Genomic DNA, 27,570 nt, shown 5'->3' on the forward strand with positions numbered 1-27,570 from the left:
GATCCACACAGTCAAAGGCTTTGGCATAGTCAATAAATCAGAAGTAGATGTTTTTCTGGAACTCTCTTGCTTTTTCCATGATCCAGTGGATGTTGGCAATCTGATCTCTGGTTCCTCTGCCTTTTCTAAAACCAGCTTGAACATCTGGAAGTTCACGGTTCACATATTCCTGAAGCCTGGCTTGGAGAATTTTGAGCATTACTTTACTAGCATGTGAGATGAGTGCAATTGTGCGGTAGTTTGAGCATTCTTTGGCATTGCCTTTCTTTGGGATTGGAATGAAAACTGACCTTTTCCAGTCCTGTGGCCACTGCTGAGTTTTCCAAATTTGCTGGCATATTGAGTGCAGCACTTTCTTTCTTTTTTTATTTTTAAACTTTACATAATTGTATTAGTTTTGCCAAATATCAAAATGAATTCATCACAGGTATACATGTGCTCCCCATCCTGAACCCTCCCCCCTCCTCCCTCCCCATACCATCCCTCTGGGTCGTCCCAGTGCACTAGCCCCAAGCATCCAGTATCGTGCATTGAACCTGGACTGGCATCTCGTTTCATACATGATATTTTACATGTTTCAATGCCGTTCTCCCAAATCTTCCCACCCTCTCCCTCTCCCACAGAGTCCATAAGACTGTTCCATACATCAGCGTCTCTTTTGCTGTCTCGTACACAGGGTTATTGTTATCATCTTTCTAAATTCCATATATATGCGTTAGTATACTGTATTGGTGTTTTTCCTTCTGGCTTACTTCACTCTGTATAATAGGCTCCAGTTTCATCCACCTCATTAGAACTGATTCAAATGAATTATTTTTAGTGGCTGAGTAATACTCCATTGTGTATATGTACCACAGCTTTCTTATCCATTCATCTGCTGATGGACATCTAGGTTGCTTCCATGTCCTGGCTATTATAAACAGTGCTGCGATGAACATTGGGGTACACGTGTCTCTTTCCCTTCTGGTTTCCTCAGTGTGTATGCCTAGCAGTGGGATTGCTGGATCATAAGGCAGTTCTATTTCCAGTTTTTTAAGGAATCTCCACACTGTTCTCCATAGTGGCTGTACTAGTTTGCATTCCCACCAACAGTGTAAGAGGGTTCCCTTGTCTCCACACCCTCTCCAACATTTATTATTTGTAGACTTTTGGATCGCAGCCATTCTGACTGGTGTGAAATGGTACCTCATAGTGGTCTTGATTTGCATTTCTCTGATAATGAGTGATGTTGAGCATCTTTTCATGTGTTTGTTAGCCATCTGTATGTCTTCTTTGGAGAAATGTCTATTTAGTTCTTTGGCCCATTTTTTGATTGGGTCATTTGAGTGCAGCACTTTCACAGCATCCTCTTTCAGGATTTAAAGTAGCTCAACTGGAATTCTATCACCTCTACTAGCTTTGTTCATAGTGATGCTTTCTAAGGCCCACTTGAAATTCCAGGATGTCTAGCTCTAGGTGAGTGATCACACCATCGTGATTATCTTGGCCATGAAGATCTTTTTTGTACAGTTCTTCTGTTTTGCCAAGAGAACGCACTGATCATAGCAAACACCCTCTTCTAACAACACAAGAGAAGACTCTACACATGGACATTACCAGATGGTCAACACCGAAATCAGACTGATTATATTCTTTGCAGCCAAAGATGGAGAAGCTCTGTACAGTCAGCAAATATAAGACTGGGAGCTGACTGTGGCTCAGATCATGAGCTCCTTATTGCCAAATTCAGACTTAAATTGAAGAAAGTAGGGAAAACCACTAGACCATTCAGGTATGACCTAAATCAAATCCCTTATGATTATACAGTGGAAGTGAGAAATAGATTTAAGGGACTAGATCTGATAGATAGAGTGCCTGATGAACTATGGACAGAGGTTTGTGACATTGTACAGGAGACAGGGATCAAGACCATCCCCATGGAAAAGAAATGCAAAAAAGCAAAATGGCTGTCTGGGGAGGCTTTACAAATAGCTGTGAAAAGAAGAGAAGTGAGAAGCAAAGGAGAAAAGGAAAGATATAAGCATCTGAATGCAGACTTCCAAAGAATAGCAAGAAGAGATAAGAAAGCCTTCCTCAGCGATCAATGCAAATAGAGAACAGTAGATTAATTCTTGCCAAATGGTTAAGTGTATGTTTTGTAAACCACATGTGGTATTTTGTCAATTCACTCTAGTCTGTCCTTCCACAAGGCCGAGTGACTGAGCTAGGGGTCAAATCCACCTCACAGAAAATGTGTCATGTTCATGGGAAAGTTTCCAGCACTTCTGCAGGACTCTGCACTGCCCAAACGGGCACTCCAGTGTCATTCTGAAAGTTATGTATCTGTTGGTTGGTGTAAGATTTTAATCTCTTCTAGGATAAAACTCTTAAGACTCCATAATCAATACAGGATATAGGATGAAATGTGACTAGCTGTCAGATAATTGGGATTCTAACCAAGTCCATTCCAGTTATAGGGATGCTTTGTTGTCCCTTATTCATTCATTTATTATGTAATTTGACCTTTTTTTCCCCATCACATAGTAATTAATCATTTAACAGTGCTCTAAGGTGCTGGGAATCAAAGATGGAGCAGTTTGTGCTTCCAGAGCCAGCCTTCACATGGTGATCAGGAAAAGGGATACATTACTTCCAACTTCTTTTAGACTAGGTGTTCTAAAACACTTAAATAAAGGGCTGTGGGACCACGAGAGGTGGTAACGGTCCTGGGCATTGAAGGATGGATAGAAGGATTTATGAGGCAAGGTGGGGAGAGGGGGGAGTAAAGGGAGCACTTTCGGGGCACAACTTGCAAGCAGCACTCTTCCTCTTCCAGTGTCTCCAAAACCTGTTCTCTGAAGGCAGGCTGGCCCTTCCCCAGTGTGCTCTGCAAGAGAGAGCTTTGATGCTTTAGCTAAAGGCTGGGTCTGTTACCAGCACATGGATTCATACAGCGTCCCATGCTGAGTCAGGTACAGTTAAATAATCTAAAAAATAACTGTAAAACTGGAACATCTTGTGACTCTGGTCATCTGAATTTTGAGTCAAATATTCATGACAAATAAAAAGTCTCAAATGGGGAATATTTTAGAAATATAGTTTTATTACTCGGAAATACATACAAAAATTCAAACACAGCTAAAAAACAGTTGCCAAGCAGCAGTCCTATCCAACCTGTTTTAATGAACACATAAAAGTTATAATCAGCATAAGACAATTTAAGTTCTAAAACAACTTACTGTCTTCAGGGTCTTTAAATATTGAGCTTAAAACTGATTATTCTTTACAGCTGTTTAATCATCCCCCCAACTATAAACTACTAACTGTAATGGTTTTGAAAACTGGAAAAATACTTGTCCATTTCTAGTCTTCTATTACCTTATGATCTCCATGGTGTCTTAAAAATTCCCAGCAGTTGCTGACAGAAAGCATTTGCAACATCCAGCAGCTGACTGTGATACTGGAGTTTGGGCCTAAGAGCCCTAAAACTATTCAAGGTGGCAAAATTTTTACTTCCTATTTTTTCAGTTTTGCTTATGTCATTTTTTTGTCCAAGCAGACTAGGTCTCTTTGTCAGAGAAAAAAATAAAAAGTGAGTTACTGTTTTTCCTAATTGTAGATCCAGTATACTCCTTTATCTCTTTTTCTTTTTGCTGTGATTCAGGTTTTAAAATATTTTTTGGCAGTGTTAGTGTTTTCGGCACATTTAAACTCATTCTGAGCTTTAACATATCTAACACTGTTTTATATGTCACTTTGCTCTTTTCGGGCCTTATCATGCCAGTTTTTCCTTCTTTTATATGTAACCTTTGACAAATTGACTTCATCAGAGAGCTCTCCATGAGATGCTTTAGTTGCCCATTCTCTGCCTTCTTCTCTAGGTTCATTTAACTTTTAACAAATGTTCAGAATTTCATCTAAAGTAAGTTCACCCTTTTATGGTCCCCCTCACTACTGTAACTATTTAAAAAAAACAAACAACTGGAAAAGGTAGTGGGCTGACAAGCAGTAGGGCCTGCTTTTAATTTTGGTTTTGCAACTTGACTGTGTTCTTCAGTCTAGTCTAGCATCCTTTCTTTCACAGCTGAGGAGCCTGAGGCCTGGAGTAGATTGGATATCCTCTGATACGCTGAGATTCAGAGGAGAAGTCTAAATTTTAAGTTCTTAGATTCCTGAAGTTCTCTTTCTACATCCAGCTGGTGACAAATGCCTGTGGGACCTCTTGTATTTGTTTCTCTCCATCTCTGCTGTCCCTGTCTTAGCTCTGCCTTTCTTTCTCCTCCACTGAACTCATTTAATTATCTTGAGACCTCTGCTACAGTGTTATGAACATACTGACTTGCTTAAATTTGTTGATGGATCTCTACTGGCTATAAGACAGAGTAAAAACCTCTTCCTTAGCTTGGCATACAAGGCCCTACACAATCAGCTCCAACTTACTTTCCCATTGTCCTAGCCACAGGCCTCCTCCCCGCCCCAACCCTGCACTAGCCCTGTGGCAAGAACTTACTTTCTCTAATGCATTTCTACTATTTTGCACTTGAGCTTGTTAGTGACTTTACAAAACTGGGCACCAAATCCTGATGAGTGCTGAGCATTACAGGTATAAAAATTACCCAACGTCACTGCATATCTCATTCATTCAGTAAACATTTATTGATGTTTATTGTCCCGATACAGGCATAAAATTTAGTATCCTTGCATGCCCTCCGTGGCTTCACACTCTGGAGAAGGCAGGGCTACAGTCTAATAAGCCCCCATATGCATAAATGCTAAATAAAGCCTCAAATCCACTTACTTTAACAAGCCACTTAGATCACACTGTGTTATCTTAGATCACACTGAACATGTGTTCTTCAGGGCCTTTATCATGACTACTCTCAAACCAATTCTTTGCAACCCAATTCTTAAGCATTATCTTCTGTTTACTATTTTTTTAAAGTCAATTAAAGGATTACAAATTTATTCCAGTCAATTGCAGATGCTGCTTTTGGTTTTGTATGCTTGCTTGTTTAATATTTCTAGGTTTTCATTCTGACCACCTCAAATTTGGTCCATCTTCTGACTTGAAGACTGTAGCTCTGATTTCAAAGTTACTGATTAAAAGCAATGGAGAGAACAGAACTAAGGCCCAAACTTTAGGAAGCTCTGTCCTGCTTTTCTAGCATTTTCTATTAAACATGCCCCATACTACCTTATTAACATTTATTAGTCTAAATGAAATGATGGGTAAGTCATGCATAACAAAGAATTTTAGACTGATTTTTAAAAATAACAATCATTAAATATTATATTTATTTTAAAAGAATTGAAACATGTTACATATATTACATACTACATATAATGGCACATGTCAGCCTTTTAAGCTTAAAAATAATCTTTCCCCAAACTGGGATTGACTTAGACTCCAAGTATAAAATGACTCTTGGCCTATAGCACCAACCCAGGCCCAGAGGAAAGCCAATTTTGAACCTGTCCTCTGGCATTGGGCTTCCTGATATGACACCGAGGGTCTTCTCCCTCTGGTTTTGCTCCCCGGCAGTACTGAGGCCTGGCACAGGGACCCATTTGACTGAACGCTGCAGGCCTAGGAAATCAGGGAATCTAGAGGACGCAGGGTCCTCCTCAACAGTTTTACAATGAAAAAAAAATGTGCCTTATTGTCTTTGCTTTTGATCTATACAACTAGAACAAGACTACATGATGGAAGGTTAGAATTATTGAAATACATTTTCTCCGCTGGTTTTTCTCTTTGGAAATTTAAAAGTGTCATGATAGGAGGAGCCTTTAAAGTCATCTAGTTCAATACTGGTAATCTGTTCCACTAGTATCTCCTTTTCCTCAGATTTAGGTATAATTCAAAGTTTTAAATGCCATCCATATGCCACTTTGTTAGACAAACACATAGAAATTTAATAACACTTTTCATTTTTTTTCTTAATTTATAAGGACAATTCCTGCCAAATGTTCTGGCTTATGGCTCTCCTCCTCTTCATAGTATGTTTAAGTTGCACATTAAGAATCCAAAAAATACCACTATGGAATTTTCATAAGCAATATCCAACTAATCAGTAAAACACAGTACACAGTGTGAAAATTTTAATTTATTCCCCCTCCCCCCAGCCATCCAGAATATATACCCCTTTGAGAAATGTGAGAACTAAAAATACCAACAGAGTTGATCTATATAGAGAAAAGAATGAAAAACACATACTACACAGGAAACATCCCCTAAGTCCTCCCTAGCCTAGTAGTGCAAGTTAATGGTATATATCTGGCAGTCTCACCTTTCACTTGATGTATAAAGATTTTACAGGACAGATTTAAAGTAAAGATAGGCCTCTGATTTTTATTTATTTATTTTTAAACCTAGCAGATTTTTTTAAAAGAGGCTATATTAAATGACAATACATTTTGAGTCGGGGAGAGAAAAAATTAAAAAACCCAAAACTTCTTTCAGTTTATTCAAAATAAAAATACACATAGAATTATGAAAATATAGGTTTACTATTTCCACCATGTAAGTTGATGCTGCTGTTTGAAAGGCTTGCAAATTGTTTTTCCAAGTTTTTAAAGCTCATCTCGATCCCTCAATAGAGTATACCTATATTCACTGGGTGCTAGTTTCTGGAAGGAGCTCTCAGGTGGACTGCTTGCGACATCCTGGACTTCCTACATGGGAAAGAATAAAACATTTTTATATCAATATATTTTATAGTTATATTTTAATAGGAGTATTAGATGCATGGTAATTGCCCTATAATTATTTATTAATAATCAATAAACTATAGCTACTATATGCCAAAGACAAGAGTTGAGTTTGAAATCTTGCTTTCCCTGTTTCAAATGCCCTTACTCAGATTCTCCAAGGCAGGGCTACCACAGAGCCATTAACCGTTGATCTGATGACAGTTACTGAGGTGTGGTGGAGAAACAAAACATCTGACACCTGGGTGCTTTCCTAGAATATTCTGTAGAAGGCAGTAAAATCCTAAGCTGCCAAAACCCTTCCATTTTACAAATGACTGCTAAGATTATTAAAGGCACCTGTAGCCTGGCAGGCAACAGTCCATGGCATTGCAAAAGAGTTGGACACAACTTAGCAACTAAACAACAACAATTCTGGAGATAGAGATCTGGACGTCAGCAGTTACAAAAACCTAGTTGACGTAAAGAAGAAAAACACTTCAGTACTGTTAAGAAACTTCTGTAGTATTTTACTTGTATACCAACAGTACGTAAAAATATCCAGTGGAAATAGAAGAGTGACGGTGACGTAGAAGAATTTCAAAAGGACCGTGGAGTCTATCCTTTACATTGTGAGCTCAAGAGTAAACGTGGTTATCATTGTTTTAATACTCCCTGTAGTTCACACAGGCACATGGTGCATGTGGTACACCATATATATACATATAAATATATAATGGCACACGGGAAGCAATGTCTTCACAGACTTTACTTCTTATACTTAGTTACATTCCCCTTCCCCAATACATTTATTATGTTTTGCTGAGATATGTTTGGTTTAATTAATCTGAAGCTATATTACTATGAAATGAACATGTATTTGGTGCCTACTATGTATTAGTATGCAGAGATAAATAGAAGAAGCTGAGTATGTAATATAGAAATTGAAACAAATCAGGATAATACAATAATGGCAAGCCACATCTTTTCTTAATCTGATAGAATACTATGCAGGCCTACTTTGGGTTACTGCCAACAAAGTTTTCTTACATCTATAGTTGCTTAATTATCAAAGAAAATCTGATCTCAGATTGCAAGGAAAAAAGCATGTTGTCAGATTCCCAAAAGTAACTGGTAACTCTGAACTTAATTTGACTCTTAAAAATTCACTTAGTTTTTATTTTTCTTTAATACTTGGTGGTTCTTTTGGCAAAAACAGTGTATTGACGTTCTGGGCATATGCAGTAAGTGTTTTGGTATATATATCATCTCTTGTATATATCATTCCCTATCAGTATAATGGTAACAGACATGATATAAATCAGTAATGCATCAAAATGCAAATTTAGGGGTGTTTAACAAAGCAGGTACTTATACAGAATTTACAAGGTAACTTGGAACAGAAGAAAATTCTCAGGTTAAAAATATGTATCTGTATGTCAAGCAAATATAAAATTGTATTGGTAAACAGTTGTCAAGCATTCTACATCTCAAACGGAAAAGCTGCATTAAACTGTAAGTTTTGAGCATTATGAATACTGTGGTGATGAAGGCTCTTAAGATATCAAATCATTATTTTCTTTATAGTGTGGTGGTCACTCTCAGCCACAGTGGAAGGCTTAAGCAATTAATGCAATCCACTGATTTCTTTGCTAGTCTACCTGCTTCTAATTCCTACCTCCTACTTCTATATGAAGCTAACTGTATTTAACCCTTTTATGGCCATTTTCCACCAAGGACTTACCAGACAACCTTTGTTTATATGATCAAGGAACTATATTGTAATATTCTTACAACTTTTCTGAAGGTTTAAAATTTTTAAATGAACGTAATTTGTATATTATCTAGTTTGTTCAGAATTTTTTTACAGAAATATTCAAGACTGGAAACTCAAGCTTATGCAAGAGCTTCAGAGTCTTTTCAAGACTAATTGAAAAAGAAAAAAAAAAAGAGTTCCCACTGAGAAACAAACAAGAGTCCTACCTCTCCTGGGGCTGTATCAGTTGGGTCAGGACCATGATGGAATTCTCTGTGTAGTTTTCCAGAATGTAAGTCAAATACAAACTGCTTGAGTTTTCCAGGAATTCTAAAACCAAAGTAAAACAAAAATTTAGCTTAAACTATTTAGATGGACTTATTTCTATTTTACCAACTTCACATTAAAAACAATTTTTTAAAAAACTTAGCTACAATCCCGCCAACCCACCATAACTAGTAACAAATAGGCCAGGTACATCTCAAAACATTTTCACACAGTTGTAAATCATGATGTCTAGTCAATTGTGTGTTCCAATGCTTGCACTTGTTTTACAGAAAATTTTCTACGCTTACTGGAACAAATCCTTCAGAATCAAGATGGTGTCCTAAGACTTATTCCCTTATGTTGGGCATTTATAAATTTTCCTTAATATATAAAACTGCAAAATCTTATGTTCTGCAAAATTACACTAAAAATAATAGGAGCTCAAGGGAAAAATAATGTAGGGACTAATCACTTAAAACTATGTAGGTCTGTCCTGAATTAATTGAAGGAAGACTATATTACAAAGCTCCACATCCATCTGACAAAGTGTTTGGAAGGCAGAATTTTAAGACATGGGAAATAAAGAGAATCACACAGAATACAGAGACCGATGTGAGCACTTCAGAATGACATGGTGCTTCCAAATATGTAAGGCTTCTCCACCATTTTACATGTTCATGACAATGGAAATTAGACAAAGACTATGAAATAGAAAAAAAAAACTAGTTACAAGTCATAGCTTGTTACATAGGTTTGTAACCAGATTACTACTAAGAGCCTAAAAAATACTAGTACCCTTCAGCTCCTCCAGCATTTGATCTGTGTGTCAGCCAGATGACACCTTAACCTGGAGCTTAGCAGTCTTTTGTGAGATGCAGGGCATTCACTGCCAGCATAACAAATTTTATCAAAATAATCTAAACCAGGGTGTAGCTCTTTCATGTTTTTTCTTAGAGGGAGAACTTTCTTCACAACTTAAACCACACAGGCAGTTTCATCGGCTACCTTAACATTGTGAAAAGCAAAGCACTTCTCAAGGCCATCAAAGTGGCCTTTTTAAAAAAAATGTCTTCATACATCACAAAGACAAAGGCATTGTGTTTTATGGTGAAAAAGCTTTCCTTAGTGGCTTCAAACTATTCTGAGGAAAATAACATGAACCAACGTCAGTTCAGTTCAGTCGCTCAGTCGTGTCCAACTCTTTGTGACCCCATGGACAGCAGCACACGCCAGGCTTCCCTGTCCATCACCAACTCCCGGAGTTTGCTCAAACTCATGTCCATTGAGTTGGTGATGCCCTCCAACCATATAACTCACAGTATATTTGACATCATTCCTGTAATTACCAATTATGGTACGAGCACATCTGCAGGACAGAAACATGCACTGCAGCAAAATAGACCAGTATAAAGCTAAGCAGATTTACATAGTACCAGCCTTTTCCTTCACAATTATTTCCCTGAGTTGTATCTGATAAAGGAGGAGTGATGAGTTAATGTGTAAGAACTTAAAGTGGGCAAATTATGGTTACAGAACATCAATATTGACTACTGCTTGTCTACCTGTTTGTTCTCTGAGGTCTTGCCAGCACTTTTGTCTTTAATACTAAAATCTGTTTGGTAATTTGATAAGTAAAAGACACCAGCATTTTGATTCCCATCTCTTCAGAAATTAAGCATTTTCTCATTGTTTTAATTTCTTTTTCTACTCATATGAGTTGTTTGTCCTCTGCTGAGATCCTGGTAGAGATCTGGCCTCTACTGAGATCAATTGAAATTCATTATATTTTAAAATAGAAACCTGTTTCTCCCCCTCCCCCCAATCCATTGCATGAATTAAAATGCAGATCTACAAACATTTTATTTCCGTCAGTAGAACTGATTTTTTAAATGACTGTTTTGGTAGCATACCTGGCTTGTGTTAATATTACCAGTTTTTCTTTTTATCCTCTCCTGAGGTCCTGCAAGTGCTGTTTCTTCTCTTCAATAACTCCCACTGAGATTAACAGCCAATAACTTCATTGTACACCCATTTTGGCTCCCCACTAGCTCCAATGCAACAGAGGCCAGCAGGTGCCAAATGCACAGTTTACAAATACAAATGGCTGTCAGGTAGCTGTATTGACAGAATGCCTCTGAAAGGGTCTCTGGTACAGAAGAAATTGCACATGTACCAGACAAACACTGAGAGGATATCAATTTAATCTGACATCATCTATTGTCACCCACAGCAAAGTGCTCAAATATATTCAAAGAATTGCAAATCTATAATGTTTAAGATAAAGCCCTTGCTAGTTTGTTATTTAAAAATGCTCAAAGACGGTCACACCAATACAATGTGAATTGCTTCTGCTAGTCAAGAAATAATTTACAATTAAATCTTGAGTGTAACAGATTTCATAGAGTACACTCAAAACAGATTTTTCCCCTACTTGATTTTTTCCCCTTTGTCAACATGTGGGAGAACTGTGAGTAAAAGCAAAGACAAGAGAGAGGATGAATCTGAATTGATGTGGTAGAAAAACAGATGACAAAGAGCTCTTACCTAGCTTGTGGCTAGAAATTATCCAGTTATTAGGTAACAATCAGTGAATCAACAATACATAGTCAAGAAAACAGACAACACAGTTACCTGCTAAAAAGGAAGATAAATAGACCCTTACTATAATAAATTCAATTAAATTTCCATACTTAGGGTATACTTTTTCTAATTAGAACCCCTAAGTGTTTCTCTCTCATCCTCTGCTCTTTTGTTTGCTTACAGTATTTATTTTTAGGTGATGCAAAATTTAGACATGGTGAAATACACAAAACATAAGTGTATCATTTAAACGAGCTTTGACAAATGCATATGAGGTGAGAAGTATTTTTATTAAAAATTTACATACAATAGAATTCATTTTTTAGGCTTAAGTTATATGAGTTTTAACATAAGCATGTAGCATCTTGTTACCACCTACACAAACAGGAAATAGAACAATTCCAACACTCACTCCTATCTTCCTCTTCCCTTTAACTCTTGCTGATCTGATCTATTCCCATAATTTGTCTTTTCCAGAATGTCATGGATATGAAATTGTGAGACTGGCTTCTTTTATCCATCCCCTTTGTTGCGTGCATAAAAATGCATGTTCTTTTATTCACTGAATAGCATTCCATTGAGTGGCTATACCACAACTGGTTTATCCATTCACCCAATGAAAGACACTGGTTCTTTCAAGACTTTGGTGATTGTAAACAATGCTACCACAAATGTCTGGGCATAGATTTTTGTGTGAACATAAGTTTCTCTAGGTAAAATACTAGGTTATATGCATGGTGTATGTTTGACTTTTTAAGAAACTGCCAACTTGTCTTCCAGAGTGGCTGTATCATTTTGGCAGTCCCACTAGCAATGTATGAGAGTTCCTTTTGCTCCATATGTCAATTATACCTCTGTTAAGCTGGAAAAAAATGGGGGACATATAATTTGGAGTGGAGAGGGAATCGATCTATATGGGTTGAGCCAATCAGATGTCTACAGAATGTAGGCCAAGGGGTTTAAGGAATGCAATCAGATGATTTGATGAGAGTTAAAAAGTCATAGAGAGTTCAGGCTAAGTCCCATCGTGGTAAATCAGAACAGCGTCCAGGCAGAAGTTACAGCAGGGCAGAGGAAAAGCTGCTCTACAGAGAGGAGGATGGGGCAGATGTGAAGTCAGAGCCCAGAGAAGAGCTCCTGGGCCCCAGAGGAAGGGAAGAAGAGAGCAGCTGCCCAGCACTTGCAGTGGGTCAACCTAGCTCCCCTCAAGCAGTTCCATTCCTTGTCGTTTTCTTAATAGTTTTTCAGCATAAACCCCTTGGTTTTGAGCTTCACCGGGTGAGTTATTTTGTTCCTTGAAACTACAAATACTTAACAGCAGAACTATCCAACACAACTTGTGTGACGATCGAAAAATACTGTATATCTATGCTGTTAAATACAGGAACCATTACCTGCATGTGGCAACTGAGCACTTGAAATGGGTTTAGAATAAGTGAGAAACTAAATTTTTAATTTATATCATTTAAATTAATTTAATGTAAACTTAAGTATCCATATAGGGCTATTAACTATCATATTGGATAGCACAGCACTATGACTTTTGACAAAGGGAAAGGGTCAAAAACAAGAAGCACAGTCAGTAAAAGACAAAGAGCCGTTTCCCCCCTACCAACAAAGGGAAAATCACGATGGGGAAAGTGTCCCATAGCACCGAAACTACAAGGATGTTACTGAGGATGAATCAAGTAAAGTCCCATTAGTAGCAGTGTTATTTTTTCATGGGAAAAACCTGGATTTCAAACAACAGAGGTTAATAGACAAATCATGAAACAATCCATTCAAAGGCAAGCTATCTGGCCACTAGAAATAATGGAAAAATACTGATGAATGGGAAGATGTTTGTAATGTGTGGATAAGTTAAAAAGAAAATTTATAAAATAGCATGGTTCCAATTTTATAACACATACATATATCTAGATCTCTTTTGTGGATTTATAGGTGATTTTTATTCTTTGGCATTTTATCAACTTTAAGAATTATCCACAAAGAAAATACTTTTATAATCAGAAATAAGGGACAAATTATATGCTTAACAGATACATAGAGCGCAGACATCTTTGCCTGGTTCTTGACGTTAAGAGGAAAGCATTCAGTCTTTTACCATTAAATATGATATTAGCTGTGGGTTCTCTGTAAATGTCCTTTACATTTACAGAGATTTACATTTACAAGATTGAGGAAGTTTCCATATATTCCCAGTTTCTTAAGCATTTTTGTCATGATGGATATTGAATTTTGTCAAATGCTTCTTGTGTATGTTGATGTAATCAGTATATGCCTAATTACTCATTGATTTTTGAAAGCTGGAAGGAAATGGCAACCCACTCCAGTATTCTTGCTTGGAAAAGCCCATGGATGGAGGAGCCTGGTAGGCTACAGTTCATGGGGTCACAAAGAGTCGGACACGACTTAGCAACTTCACTAATGACTAAATGTACCAGCCTTGCCTGCTTGGGATAAAGCCCACTTGGTTGTTGCTATATTATTCTTTTTTCACTAATTGCTGGATTCAATTTCCTAGTATTGTTTACTACTTTTTAACTCAACTTATACAATAGTTTGAACTCATTCAATGTATCTTGTCATTTAAGTTACTTCTTTGGGCTTCAGCTTTCTGATATGTGAAGTGAGAATAACTGCTTTATTTATCTAACTGTATTGTTTTTATGTCACAGACTTGGATTTAAATCCAAATATATTAGTGCCTATAATAATCACACGACTGAGCGACTGAACTGAATAATCATAGCTACCCTTCTAAACACTAGCCATGTATCAGACACTGTTCTAAGAGTTATACACATTCATTTAATACTCACAACAACTCTGTTAACTAGGTAAAATTATTATTCCTGTTTCACGATGAGGAAACAGAGGCATAAAGGTCTTAGCAAACTGCCCAGGGTGATATAACTAATAGATAGCAGACTGGGTCCAAAGTCTGTGCACGTAACCACTGTACTCCATTGCCTCTTTAGTGACTCCACTGTAGTGAAGTTTCTAAATCTTGCAGAGCTTAACTTATTGATTGTAAAGTAGAAATAATATCTACCTTCTAAGCTTGTTATAGATTAACTGAAAACACATATAAAAGTATAAAGTAGGGCTGGTACAGTGCCTGGCTCTGTCAGTGCTTGATGTCTGTTTTGCTGGCAAAACCAAATAAGGTAAAAATATATTGGAATGATCTGAAAAGTAAAAGTACTTATAAATACTACATAGCAAGATCAGGTGTACAAAAAGTATGTTATAGGAATATAAAAATGGTATTTAGGGACCTGGACCACTGTATATGTATCAGCCCAGTGGCTGATAGACACACTCAGAGAATTAAAACTACAGAGATGAATAGGAGAGGTAGAGAATAGGGCAGATGAGTAACTGATAAATATTAGGATATATTCCAGATATATACATTCAGAACAGTCAAACTCTTAATCTTATAACAAGTGATGAAACTAAAAGCAAATTAAAAGCATTTAATGAACATCTACTAATGCCACCACAAAGCACTTAGTATAGCAAGAGATGATGAAAACTAAATATTTGCCTTTTAAAAAGATTCTCAGGGTAAAGAATCTGCCTGCCAGCGCAGGAGACATGGGTTCGATCCCTGGTCCAAGATCCCGCATTCCTCAAAGCAACTAAGCCTGTATGTGACAATAACTGAGCCTGTGCTCTACAGTCTATGAGCCACAAGTGTCGAGCCTGTGTGCTGCAACTACTGAAGCCGTTACACCCTAAAGTCCGTGCTTGGCAACGAGAGAAGCCGCTGCAATGGGAAGCCTGTGCACTGCAATGAAGAGTAGCCCCCACTCACCACAGCTGGACAAAAGCTGGCACAGCAATGAAGACCCAGCACAGCCATAAATAAAACTATACACACACATAAAAGATTTTGCAGCACTTTTTTTTTTTTTTTCAATCAAAAGCCTGACTTGGGTTTAAAAAAAAAAACCCCTAGACAATGAAGAACGAAACCAGGTTGTCAGGGTTACAAGGGTAAACATTTCTTTTACCTATCCCTCCAAGTTCTTTATCATCTCATTCAATTCCTGGTTTGTTCCCTCTAAGTTGAAGGAGACAGGCTAGTTCATCACAGCAGCAACCAAACTGCTAAATTAGGGAGATACCCACCCCTGTAGTTTCAGTTTCACGTTGCGTCTCTCATCTCCTCACCACAACCATGCCCCCTGAGTAGTTTAAGGAATTATCATAATTTTCAGTGATGCAGTGATTTGAAATAAATGACCTAGATCCCAGAATTGGGGAACTCCTTAGCCTTAGAGTAACTTGTTCATTTCCCTAGCAGTGATCTGACATCCCCTGTTACTGGGGCTCTGGTGGGAGCTTACGTAAGAACCCCTGAGCAAAGGAACAGATGGTGGGGATTTGCAGGCCACAATTTTTGGAAGGTAAGTTTCTCCAGAAAGCCCTTCAACAGTCTTTACACTAGACCCCATCATTTATTCTCTTCTTTCAGGGCTGGCGAACATTTCCTAGGCCTACCCCTATGTGCTTAGGCTTCAAAACTTCCCCCAATTCCACCTCCATATAAAATCTTTTCCTTTACATTTGGCAAGAAATCAATCTGGTCAAACTACATATATATATATAGATATAGATATAGATAGATAAATAGATATAAAACAACTAAGGATTCAGAGATGTGTGATTCAGTTTCAGGTATTAACAAACAGTGCCTCTTCAGACATCTTTCACATTCACACTTACACTGCTTTTTTATGTACTGAAAATGTAACTGTTTTGGTATCAAGTGTTAGGAGCTTGAGGTTTGGGGGTTCAGTATACTCTGACATGACTTATAGCCCTGCCAGTGATAAGTGGTGTGGCCCTGATGGTTATGTTACATCCCTAAACCTCAGGTTCTCTGAGATAAGAGATGAACAGAACACTGGTTAGCAGCTCCCCGCACCAGGCTGCAATGCCTGCCTTTAGCATAAGAGGAAACTGTGCATCATAAATCTGCTTTCTCTCTCCTTACCACCACATACTTCTACCAGTTGACTCCAGAACTGCTGAGTTACTAAGTAAAAGTAATAGTAATTACAGTAATTTATGGAAACGGCTTATCATTTAAGCCTTAATTACCATGCAGCACAATAACAATTACACAAGCCATTAAATGTGTCAGATTCACTTTGCTGCATGTCTTTTATTTTTTAACACTAACATCTATTCACATAGGCTCAGTCTGTAGCTCACACAGCATGTGCCTCCTTATAATTAAAAAAATATTAGAGGAAACAGTGCCTAGGAGGGGAAATCAGGCACCTAAGGGAGAAATTAAAAGTAATTTGTTTCAGAGCTTCAAATATAATCACTTCTCTTATCTCCCTCCCTGCTCACAGGACTCAACACTTGCAGGATGGGAAAGGATCATTTCCCATTTCCATGTTTCTTTGGGAAATTTTACTGACTCAGTGTCTTTTTGCACCAGGGCACAAGGAGAGAGTGCTGCCAGGTGATAAATTAGCTTTTCTTGGTAACATGCCCATCTCTTGGTCCAGTGAACTGTGGCTGGAGGATAGGGGGATTGGGTCATGTGATAAATAATATGACCACTGATCTTAAGCTTGGGTACTCTAACAGACACCAAGATGGGATTAGAAAGGCTAGAGTGTTTTAAATCTGACTTCAGAACTGGAGGAGAAAACTTAAAAGATAGCCATGGTGAAATTTGTCACAGGTTTTCCTTCATATGTAACAATGTTTCTGGGAATAAAACCAAAGTTGGGCCTAGTTTGGTTTCTGACTAGTAAACCTAACCTGAGTCAGCGTCCTCTTGACTTCGGCTAAAAGACTTCATAATTAGGGCTGGAAATTTACAGTGAAAGGAAGAAGTAAATCATCAACCCAAGATTTGCCCACCACCAGAGGTAGGAAAATATAAAACTTCATGCAAATAACCCATGAAGAGGGCAGCATTTTAATACCAAACACTGTCACTGCCTGGAAGCTCTTGAAGTGAACTCAACCGCTATGACAGCTGTCCCCTCTCCTAAAAGGTCTGTTCTTTTAGAGTTTACAGCCTCTGGAGGCAAGCCAATGAAGTAAGAGGAAAAGGACACACAACCAGCTAAGACATTTATGTCTAGCACAACAGTCAATGCTCACATAATGCTCAGCAATTTAGATGTTTTCACTTTACCTACACTCGGACAAATACCACTTAGCATATTAACTCACTGAATATTTATCTGGGTCTTCTATATGACAGTTGTATAATATAAACCAATGGTTTATACATAAAATAAAACCAATGGTTTATATATAATATAAAAAGTTTACTAAGACTGGATCCCCAGTTTAGTCCAAGAACTCACAACCAGGTAGAAAAAGGAGATAAGCTGGGAATAGGCAATTGGGTTTTATAATGTGGTAGGTGCTCTGACAGGATTCAGCAGAGGGGCACTGATTCAAGATTTCTGGAGATGTTAATGTCTAAGGAAGGACCTAATGTTCTGGAGAAGTTTTTCACGGACGAGAGGAGATGGGGCTTGGAGAAAGGCGATGCTGAGAGGAACAAGTACAGACACTGTGGGCTGAATATGAGTGGCCAGGACGGGGATTGCTGGGGTAAAATAAAAACAACTAATATTTTTAAGTACTTAATGGTTCATAACACAATCATCATCTCTCACTCATTTTTATAACAATCTCATTAGGGAGGTTGTACCACCAACCACATGTTAAGTGTAAAGGAACAAGTAAAGAGAAGTGACTTGCCTGAAAGTGAAAGTGAAAGTCGCTTGGTCGTGTCCGACTCTGCGACCCCATGACTTGCCTGAGGGAGGACCCCAAATGGAGACCTCCTCTATGTGAGGACTGAGAATCTTCTTCTAGCAAACAACCATCTCTCTATTAAAATATTTAGAAGTGAGTGAGGTAATCCATTCTGCAATAGGACTTCAAATCACCCTCAAACTATGAAATTTAATCTTTAAACATTAAAATGGGTGATATTTAAATTAATTTTGAAAAGAAAAGGTCTATTTTGAATACCTGTATTGCTTAAATTTTTCATATACGAAGAAACATTTCCACTTTAACTGTTGTATCTAACATCTCAGAAAGCTGATATAAATAGTAGTATCTGTGGTAGTTACTAGGTTTATGTTTATTAACACTGTGAGAACAGAGTCAGAAAGCATATCTGTTCTTGGAAAGGTTCTTAGCTGTATGCCTTTATAAATGCCTTGTCATAGCCATCTTCTGGTCTTAAATACCACTAACATTCTGATACACAGTCACAAATGAGCACCAATATTCATTTTCTTTACTTACTCCCTTGATGTGCTGACAAAGACTAAATTCAATTCAAAACAAATTTCTCATAGGTCAAACATTTTCTTTCAAAAATTAATTCCCAAGCATTTAAGATCATCTAATGCTGGCATTTCTATAGGGATATATCATAATTCTCATCATCATTTAACATTTTCTTTTTATTCCTTGGTTATGCTGCTCAGCTCGTGGGACCTTAGTTCCCTGACCAGGAGTTGAACCCAGGGCCACAGCAGTGAAAGCACCAAGTCCTAACCATGGAACCACCAGGGAAATTCCCCATAGTCATTCATACTACACTCTGGAGTTAAAAAAATATATATATATATAACTCTTCCTTCCAAATAACAAAGCATTACTGTTTCAACACAGGATTATTTAAAATATCCAAACAATCATTTTAAGTTCATTTTTGAGACACATATCAGTAATTTTAAAAAACCAAAATGAATACTTACAATACATCCCTGAAGTCTCCAAACACATACATGTGCCTAAAGCTGTCGATAGCTATTACAGGGCAATCTGCTGGAGTTTTCTGTATGTGCAGAAGAGGATGTCTAAATTTGTCACAGTCAGCATGTAAAAAGTTTATTGTACCTTAAAAAGAAATAGAATTTGGAGAGGTAGATTAGAATATTCTTTATTATATTTTCATAAGTTTGCAAGTTTATAAAAAGTGATATACCAAAAACTCCCCAACATGCTTTAGAGTAATATAGACCACAAAGACTAAAACCTAAATATTACAACACTTTAAAGAGGTAGGATTTTAATTTTTAAGGCAGAGAGTAAAATTTCTTTAGAAATGCAATAGCGAATTTAAAATTTTTCTGGGCAGTCATTTGCCCTGCAGATTATCCTGGTCTGTTCCAATGGGAACATCATTTCATCAATGATGCCCTTCCAGTCCCTACTGGTTGATTTTTAATCTAATGCAACTCCCAAAATATTTACAGAGACTGATATGGGCATGGCTCTATACAAAACCTTCAGTCTATTTTGTTTGACTTCTCCAATTATAGCGGGAAAGCTGGTGATAACGCAAATTCCCTTTTGATGCTTTGGAGAAGTCTGCAGAGAACTACTCAACTTACTTTCATTTAGAAATACAGTAAATGTTAATCAGGCTGTGTAAATCCTCTCAGCAATATCTCTGGAACTATTAGAAGAGGACTAGACAAGCATCAAGGTGCTGGAAGAAAGTGCCTAAAACACACTGTCCACCCATGACCCCACTTTTCATGCTACCTGATTTTAAGAGCTAAAAAAATTGTGTTTTTTTTTTTTTTAAGCTACTGCTTTGCATTATCTCTACTCATAGCTCCCTTCCCCATATTTTCATGTAAGTTTAGGAGTTGAGTTAAAATAAGTTTTTAATCCAAATATGCTTATGTCAATATTAATGTAATGGAAAGGGGGGAAAGTTAAAAAAAACAGAGAAAAGAAGGATATAAACACCTTAATCTGTCTACCTTTTTCACTTATTAACTGTCGGGCTACTTCATTCTGGAATATTTCTAAACTTTCTGTATCTTCTTTCATGTGGAAGAGTATGAGAAAAGGCAGTCCTTCTTCTGTCAGTTCCTGTATAGAGAAGTATTCAGTAAGAATTATCAGGCCTCTCCATTCAGCTCTAGCTATTTTCTAGGTAGGAACAATTTTAACCTCAGCCCATGTAACATAAAGCAGCTGCAACATTCCAGGAAAAGAGACCAGTGGGGTAAATAAATGCCTCAGTGGCAGAAGGAGCCCCTGAGAATGGCCCCGTGTCCTGCTGTCCCGTGGGAACTGACCTGCCTTAAGGTAGCCACTGGGCTGACCTGTGACCTAGTGCTGGGTGAAGCCATGGTATTTAAAAAATGAGCTGACTAAAGGAAGAACTGTGCTGTTCTTTTGCAAAATGTTGATTTTTACGAGAGGATAAACACTCTTCACAGATAACACTGAAAAACTGAGTGTACAGCAATAAATAAATCTAACATTTGCAAACTTACATTTATTCTAAGGTTTATTGCAAAAACCACTCCACTTACATGAGACCTACCAACAGCTGAAAAGTGTGATACAGAGCAAAAGACAAAAACCCCATAATATAGCCAGTTTTCAATCAATATACAATTTATCAACATTATTAACAAATACTTCCACTTACATGTGTATGTTTATATATATATGCGTTGTGCATATACACACACAAAACACCTTGAATCTGTTCTGAACTCTCAGAACATTTTCTCAGTGCCTCACATGTGGCGTGTTACTTTTTAGAAAATTTAAGAGCTAAGAAGTTAAAAGTAGAAACAAATATATTACTTATTAGTAATAAAATTACTAATTTTGTAACTAAACAAAATTTTTTGTTAAAAGAAATCCTACAAATACAGGTGAACTAACAACTGTTAAGAGAGAAGTAATAAATTAGTAGTTTGAAAATATGTGAATTAGTTTGCTAAACTAATTTACATACATTAACTTAGTAGCTGGTAGTTTAACCTACTAGAGCTTCCAATGTACCCATGTCCACATCTGTACCAATATATTCTTTATAAGGAGGTAGTCAAGAATTCAGGAGAAAGCAAGACAACCAGATTTACAGGTTAACAAATCTTTCCTCATATTTTAAAGGATTTGTGGGTAATTGGTTACAAAATGTAACAAGTCTAAAGAATTTCATTAAATGTGCCAACTACTATAGGACGAGAGGCAGGGCTGGGGTGGAAGGACAGACCTCTGTTTAATTGTTCAAGATTTTCCAGGTCTGTACCTTTAAACTGTTTTGAAACTAACCCTGTAAGAACTGCCAAAGCAGGTGAATAATCATGACAGGTTACTAGATCTTTCTGAGTCTCTAAGGTCTAAATGAGCTGCTACAATAAAAATGTTAATTAATTCAGATAAACATACCTGAAGCCCAGGGAACTGAGAAAGTAGAAAGGGTGTTCACTTGATAAAAACTAAGACAATAACCAAGCAAGCAAGCTTTACTGCAACACAACCACATTTATGTACTGTCTAAGGCTGCAAGTTGAATAGCTGCAACACAGGCTGTACGAGCTGCAAAGCCTTAAAATACTCACTGACTTTTTACAGAATTGCCAACCTTTGACTTGGTGGGAATTATATGAGAGTGTTTACTCTGTGATAATTTCTTGAGTTGTATATTTAATACCTGAGCTATGTACTTATAATTCTTTTGAAGCATATATACATATTCAAAGTTTTAACTTAAAATTTTTTTTAAATTACATTCTTAGGCTGTGGGTTTTGAAAGTGAAGGAGTAAAATGAAATGAAAGCTATGTTTCAAATACAGTAAAAAACAGAGATGTCTTTTTAAAAACAGACACAGCTCTTTATATTTGCTCTTCCAACCTCCTAGGTTTTTATGGGAGTTGTTAAGAATTGGAGATGGGCTTTATTTCAGGCACATGGGATCACTGAGGACAGTTACATGGTAATAATAATTGCTTTCATTATTTAACAATGGAAAGAGAACACAGTTTCATTCTTTTAGAAGAGGAATCAGAAAAACCTTTTCAAATCAAAGGATTATTCACTGTATATAATTAATTGTAACTAAAATCTGCAGAACATTGCTTCTAAAGCCATCTCCTTAAATAAGAATCTTCAACCAAGGGTGGGATCAGAATCACCTTCAAACTCATTTTCAAGGTGGTCATGAAACACTGCTACTGCAGGAAATACAACAGTGGGATTCTGGGACAGCAGAAGTGGACCACTGGCCTGTATGGAAAGAGCTATGATGTGTTCACTGTAACAATAAGTTCTGTGTGAAAACAGTAAGATGGGTAGAAGAAGCTTGCTCTTTCGGAAATCTTAATTAAATATAGCAACATACACTACAAAGCCATACCTCTCCATTTTCAAATGTTATTTCTCTGACAAGAGGAACGCATTTATCTTGAATCCAATTGTAAGTCCCATCAAAATTTGTCATAGATCCCAAGTACACCATATCTGGAGCAGAATGCTGTTTACAAAAACAAAGAAAAAAGTAAACATCTAACTTGTGCTAGCAAAACTGCATTCTTAAAGCCATCTATGAGCTCAGAAATCTATACGGGATATAAAAGAAGCGAAAAATCATGGAACTTCTGAGAAAGAGGACTACTAGCTGCTAACTATGATTATGAGGGACCTGATTATCTAAGTTGTGATGCCTAAGCCTTCCGCTTTCCCTTGGATTTGCATCAAGTAAATGCTTATCAGATCTTCATCAGTAGCCGGCAGGTGTTGGGAAAAGAATTATCCTAATGATTTAACTGAGCTATCTCTCCCTTCAAAAATGTCAGAAGAAAATTTGGAGACTTCCAGTGAAAAAGCCTTGAAAAATACATGTTACTATATAAATCTAAACTAAAATTAACTGCTGTTATCTGTTTCCAGATTCACTCAAAATCAGTACCTATGAAGTGCCTAAAATGATGATAAATTGCTAACATTTCCTAAGCCAACTACTGTGACCAAGCATTGTTTTATCACCTTGTATGTGTTTTAAGCACCTTGTATGTGTCGACTCAGTTAACCCTCAAAACATCCCCATAAAGCAGGTACTAGTATTATCATGGCTGTTTTTACTAATGAACAAACTAAAGCACAGAGAAGCTCACAAACTTTCCCAGAGTTTTACACCTAGGAAGGTAGCTGATTGTTTTATTTTAGTGAAGTATAGTTGATTTATGGGCTTCCCTGATAACTGGAGACCCCGGTTTGATTCCTGGGTTGGGAAGATCCACTGGAGAAGGGATAGGCCACCTACTCCAGTATTCTGGCCTGGAGAATTCCATGGACTGTATAGTCCATGGGGTCACAAAGAGCTGGACACAACTGAGTGACTTTCACACACATAGTTCATTTACAATGCTGTGTTAATTTCTTCTGTATAGCAAAGTAACTCAGTTATACATACATACATAATCTATATAAACCTATGTAGATATGTATGTATGTATTTTGTTGTTCAGTCACTAAGTCGTGTCTGTCTTTTTGTGACCCCTGTGGACTGCAACACGCCAGACACCCCTATCCTTCACTATTTCTCAGAGTTCGCTCAAGTTCATGTCCAGTGAGTCAGTGATGCTTATCAAACCATTTCATCCTCTGTCATCCCCTGTCATCCATCTTTCCCAGCATCAGGGTCTTTTTCAATGATTCGGCTCTTTGAATCAGGTGGCCAAAGCATTGGAGCTTCGCTTCAGCATCAGTCCTTCCAATAAGTAGTCAGAACTGATTTCCTTTAGGATTGACTGCTTTGATCTCCGTGCCGTCCAAGGGACTCTCAAGAGTTGTCTCTAGCACCACAATTCAAAACATTAATTCTTCAGCACTCAGCCTTCTTTATGGTCCAAATCTCACACCCATATATGACTACTGGAAAAACCACAGCTCTGAATATACGGACCTTTGTTGGCAAAATGATGTCTCTGCTTTTTAATACATTTTCTAGGTTTGTCACAGTTTTTCTTCCAAGGGGCAAGCGTCTTTTAATTTCATGGCTACAGTCACTATCCGCAGTGATTTTGGAGCCCAAGAAAGGAAAATCTGTCACTGCTTGCAGCTTTCGCCCATCTATTTGCCACGAAGTGGTGGGACCAGATGCCATGATCTTAGCTTTTTGAATGCTGAGTTTTAAGCCAGCTTTTTCAGACTGTTAGGTCAATTTGGGGTAATAATAACTGTGACTTTTGCCTTTATTATTTGTGGTTACCATCACCTGGGCCTAAACAGCTACTTCTAAGTTTAGATACACTTAACTTCTTAGCCAAGGGTTAAAAACAACCTAGCCATCTGGAGAAGACAATGGCACCCCACTCCAGTACTCTTGCCTGGAAAATCCCATGGATGGAGGAGCCTGGTAGGCTGCAGTCCGTGGGGTCGCTAAGAGTTGGACACGACTGAGCGACTCCACTTTCACTTTTCACTTTCATGCATTGGAGAAGGCAATGGCAACCCACTCCAGTGTTCTTGCCTGGAGAATCCCAGGGACGGCGGAGCCTGGTGGGCTGCCGTCTATGGGGATCGCACAGAGTCGGACACGACTGAAGTGACTTAGCAGTAGCAGCAGTAGCAGTCCTTAGTATCTGGCAAGTACCAGGTGAACTTATACACCAGGAGACGTGGGAGTTTGGCTAGTCTCATTCAAGCTAGAGTGATAACCACAGACCTCTGAAGCATTGTTTTGAATGTGAGTCCCAGACTGAAGGTGAAATAGAAGTGGGAAAGGCCTGGGGGTCAGGGGGTCTCTAGTCCCAGCTCTGCCACTAAATGCCTGTGTGACTTTAAGCTTGTGTCTTCATCTTTACTTTGAAAGGTTTGGATTAGGACAAAACTATGTCTTAAGGTTTCTTCCAATACTAAAACTTTATGAATCTGGGAATATTAACATGTACAAAACTACAAATTATAGTATACATATATTTACATTTTAAATTATACACACTAAGAAATAGCAACTTACCCCTGGTGGCTTATAGACTATGTTGTCTCCACTGTATCTTTCTGGTTTTGAAACAACCCTAACAGAAAGAGAGAAACAGTGATAATATTTTTTAAGAAAAATAATAGCAGTAATATGTCTGAAGTATCCCAGGTGGCACAGTGGTAATGAATCTGCCTGCCAAGGAGATGCAAGAGATGCGGGTTTGATCCCTGGGTTGGGAAGATCCCCTGGAATAAGAAATGGCAACCTACTCCAGTATTCTTGCCTGGGAAATCCCATGGACAGAGGAGCCTGGCTGGCTACAGTCCATGGGGTCACAAAGATTTAGACATGACTGAGCAAGCACGCTTAGCAAACATGCTAGTTGTTTTGCAACTTATGAACTATAACTTGAAATACATACTTTTCCATCTTTCCTACTTATAAGATTATGCAACACCAAGAAAAGCATACATTTGAAGGAAAAGTTTAGTAAAAGGCAGATTTTTTTTTTAAGGGACATTTTAGTTAGCTGTTTTTGTGATTGAGTATGTTATCTTTTGGATTAGAAGTTTTGGCAGTAAATGGCTGTTTTTGACCCCAGATTGTTTCTAGTAACTGAGGTGATATCTGGACAAAGCCCTTTGGATAGAGACAATAACGATAAACGCTCTGCTATGAAGTGTGCTTGCAGTGTTAGAGGAATAGTGAGGGGCCTGCATGGCTGGGAACAGTAATGCAAAAAACGTAAGGGAGAAGTTCCTTCATTATTTACTCTGTACAACCATCCTCATAAAACACTGATAATGTTTACAATAGAACACACATACAAAACCTACAGAAGCATTTAAAATAAGGGAAAAGGTCACAAACTGGAGAGGAAATACTATGCCTGAAATCTGGGCTCTACTCAAGACTACAATTGTACTAGTCAAGGTACTGCAATTGAATCTTATCAGTTATAGGTCAAAGAAAACAGACAGTATTGCAAAACAGCAAAGGATGGTGGAGATAATTTTCAGTGAGAAGAGATTCAAGGACAGAACCATAAGAATGATTCTATTTTGAAAGAGAAAGGAAGAAAAAAGATAAAGCCAGGGAAATCAGAAATGTAAGGATTGAACCAGGGAGATTCAAGGTAAAGTACAGACAGCAGAAGAAGGACAGGGTAGTTCAGGGTCACATCCTTCAGAGAAATTGTAGAGAACTAAGACTGGAAAAAAGACCACTGGATTTGCTAATTAAGAAGTCACTTTGTGACTATGCAGAGAGATTTCTTCAGGGTAATGAAGGTAAAAGTTTTCAGGAGGTTAACATATTTGAACCATTAGAGTATGAGAAATTCAGGGTAGTCAAGCATAACTAATCTTTGAAAAAAATTTAAGAATGAAAAGAAGATGAGTTAATAGTTCAAGAGACAGAAGAGACAGATTAGGAATGAGAGAATCATGCTTTTGGAAAAGGAAAACAGTCCATGAAAAGGGCCAGACTGAAAACATGAGAAAGCAAGGATAACTGATGGATCAAAGCCCCAGAGGATTTTGAAGGGACAACTGAAGGGACACTAGTGGAGAAATCAGCTGTGGAATGAGCATGTTCCTCTGAGGCAGGGGAAAGACAGAAGAAAAGTTGGTCCATCCTTTTCCTCTTACCTACATTTTGAAAAATATAGTACAGAAAGAATAATTAACAGACTTTTAAACTCCTTTTTAAAAAGAGAGGTCAGAGATAGGCATAAAAACTTGTCAGTGACTTTAAGAGGACTGAGATAATCTTTATGAGAGGTCATCTTCAAAAAACCACCACACACAACAAGAATTTAAGAAGGCAGCTGAGCTGACCCAACCACCAACACACTGTACCAATTAGGCTACTTACCCAAACGCAGCTAGGAAGGCACAATCATCATGCAAAATATTTGCTACTCTTTCAAAAACTCTATAGTTTTCTGAATCCTTCTGCTCAAAATATCCAATGATATTTCTTTTGCTGCGCTGTAAAATAAAGTATGTAATTACTTTATAAACATATGTAGTTCTTTAAGAAACATTTTATTTCATTTACCTAGCTGCTGTTCAGTTATCTCCAAATGAAATGTAACCGGCTTTTAACACCTAATCCAAAACTATTAAAGATTACATTAGGTTGAAAACAGTCTGAACTATCATCTAATGTAATAATTTCCTAATAACATTTTATTTTAAAATTTCAAGAAATAATAACTGTTTAATCGGTGACAGTTTTTTCCTAAATAAGATGACTAATTCTAAGGTGTGTTAAAATAATACATCAATTTGTAATCTGTGGCTGTTGGCAGAGACTCCATCATGGGTCTCTCACACTTCTACACATTTAGGTATACCCAAGATCCAAGAGTCTGACCATTCTTGATTCAGGTTGTGCTTATAGGGAGCGAGGCTGAAGTATGAGGTGATGTCTCCCTCCAGGACAGAGAGCAGGCTTACTGCTGGCTCTGAGACAGATGTTTCCCAAGCCTAGAGTTCTCCTGTCACAACCCCCTGCGTGAGCAGGGATCCATCTGGCCCTCT

General features: G+C 37.7%; 1 protein-coding gene across 1 annotated transcript in view; it reads right to left on the reverse strand.

Annotated features, from left to right (window-relative positions):
* Nucleotides 1-6,322: 6,322 nt before the first annotated feature.
* ERP44 (endoplasmic reticulum protein 44) overlaps nt 6,323-27,570 on the reverse strand; it is a 96,784-nt gene continuing 75,536 nt past the window's right edge. The window contains exons 6-12 of the mRNA XM_005897023.3: nt 26,900-27,015; nt 25,061-25,118; nt 22,457-22,573; nt 20,056-20,167; nt 19,039-19,180; nt 8,650-8,752; nt 6,323-6,651 (exon numbers count right to left, since the gene is read on the reverse strand). Of these exons, the coding sequence (XP_005897085.1) occupies nt 6,550-6,651; nt 8,650-8,752; nt 19,039-19,180; nt 20,056-20,167; nt 22,457-22,573; nt 25,061-25,118; nt 26,900-27,015 (750 nt within the window). The 3' untranslated portion in view covers nt 6,323-6,549. The remainder of the gene's footprint in view (nt 6,652-8,649; nt 8,753-19,038; nt 19,181-20,055; nt 20,168-22,456; nt 22,574-25,060; nt 25,119-26,899; nt 27,016-27,570) is intronic.

The sequence above is a fragment of the Bos mutus genome, chromosome 8, assembly GCF_027580195.1.
Source record: "Bos mutus isolate GX-2022 chromosome 8, NWIPB_WYAK_1.1, whole genome shotgun sequence".
NCBI classification, from domain to species: Eukaryota; Metazoa; Chordata; class Mammalia; order Artiodactyla; family Bovidae; genus Bos; species Bos mutus.